Genomic DNA, 2083 nt, shown 5'->3' with positions numbered 1-2083 from the left:
GTCAACATATTGACATCGAAAACTTCATTTCTACAAGACAAATGAGAAACAATATATAATTTAAAATAAAATTAATATAATTTAATACTAAAATAATTGTCTAAAACATAATAAATCAAATCTTTTTTCGAGCCTTTGTAATCGATTTCTTCACAATTTGTTCAATAACAGATTGTTTTCTCTTTGTGGGTGGACGACCTCGCGCTCGTACTTTTAGTGGAGAGTGTATTGTTTTTACACTAGATATTGTCACTCGCGATAAATTGTTTTCCTTTTATCCCCAACATAGTCTCTACTACTTCAAATATCAAAGTTGTTTCTTCTTCTTTTACTAGTGAGACATTGCAAAACATTAATCCTCTTAATTCATCTTGAAATAATTTCAATATTGTGTTAGTGTACACACTTTGAAATTGTCTCTCAATAGGATAACCAGTTATTACGGGCATGATTGAATTGAAAGAAATGAAATCCAATTTTTTTTTCATTTTCAATCTTACTCTTCAAAGCATTATCATACTGCTCAACAAATTGCTTTAATGATGTCTTAGAATGCACATAATCATCAAAAAATGCATTCATACTTTCACTTCTCTGAGATTTGGACATACCTGCCCAAAATTTATCTTTGACATATATAGGCATCCATTTATTACGTTCTTCATGTAGAGATGTCAACCAAATATTATTGTCCAAGTTAAACTCCTTAATCATTTTCTGCCAATTATTCTCATCACATTCATCAACTGTAAGGGAGTTATACACAATGGTCTTCAATTGTTTCTTTATCATTTTATACTGAGAATGACTACCTAATTTAGCTGGAATTTTTTTCATTATATGCCAAAGACATAAACGATGTTGAGAATTCGGAAATACCTCTTCAATTGCAATTGCAATTGCCATTGCGCGACATTGGTCCGTAATTATAGCTTTTGGAGCACGTCCAAGCATACACGTCAACCAAGATTTGAATAACCATATGAATGATTCTGTATTTTCACTAGATAATAATCCACATCCAAGTAAAATAGATTGACCATGGTGATTCACCCCAACAAATGGAGCAAATGGCATGTCATAACTATTGGTTAAATAAGTTGTATCAAATGTAATGACATCAGAAAAATAATAATATGTAGCTCTTGATCTAGCATCCGCCCAAAAAACATTTTTAATTCGAGATTCACCATCTAAATCAAGCACATAGAAGAAGTTTGAGTTCCTACTTTGCATTCGACAAAAATAATTACTTAATGCTTCAGCATCTCCATCCCCTAACCTCAATCTTCTAGCTTCTGAAATATAATTTCTACAACTTCTTTCATCAAATGGTAGATTATCATAACCTCCAACCTCAACTACAAAGGATTGAAAACTTTTACTTAAAGTTATTCCAGCTTGATCATTTAACTCCAATTTTCTCTTTGTAGTTGAATCGAGCATTTTATTACATCTAAAATGTCTTGATTTTCCAGGGCTCAAATTATGATTGTGTTGAAGGTGTACAGAAGTGATCTCAAAAGTTTTATTATCTCGAACAATAACATTAATTTATCATCTCGAACAATAACATTAATAACTAACATGGTGTGCAAGTTGAATGTTGTTGATTGAGCTTTTGTAGTTGATTGACCTTTATGTAGTTGATTGAGCTTCAATAGTTGATTGAGTTTCTAATAAATCCCGAAGATGAACCGACATGAAAAGAAAGAGATTTTTAAGGAGAGAAAAGAGAGAGAAATAACACTTAAGAGTTTAAAAAAGAGAATCAATCTGTTGAGTCATTAAAATATATATTTTTTTATTCTCTTATATATAAATTTTAATTAACACAATTAATTATTATTTATTTTAATTTGAGTCATTTTTATTATTGAAAATAAAATTTATATTTTTCAATAAATAAAAGAAAACAAATTATTGAGAGAGAAAAATAATTAAAATGCTTGTTTATAGTGACATTTACAATAATTTAAAAAAAAGAATATTTATAATAATAAATATTAAAGAGATAAATTATTAAGTGTTTTTTAATAATAAAAAATTAATATTTTTATTGAATGCGTCTTATTTAAGAGAG

The 2083-nt window shown here is 28.5% G+C and overlaps 1 protein-coding gene across 1 annotated transcript; it reads right to left on the bottom strand.

Moving 5' to 3' along the window:
* Positions 1-420: 420 nt before the first annotated feature.
* LOC124934834 (protein FAR-RED IMPAIRED RESPONSE 1-like) lies at positions 421-1446 on the bottom strand. Its single transcript, XM_047475333.1, has one exon. The coding sequence runs from the start codon at positions 1444-1446 to the stop codon at positions 421-423; it is 1026 nt and encodes a 341-aa protein (XP_047331289.1).
* Positions 1447-2083: the final 637 nt, after the last annotated feature.

Source organism: Impatiens glandulifera, chromosome 4 (genome assembly GCF_907164915.1).
Source record: "Impatiens glandulifera chromosome 4, dImpGla2.1, whole genome shotgun sequence".
Lineage (NCBI taxonomy): Eukaryota > Viridiplantae > Streptophyta > Magnoliopsida > Ericales > Balsaminaceae > Impatiens > Impatiens glandulifera.
This window is presented reverse-complemented; position numbering and strand designations above follow the sequence as displayed.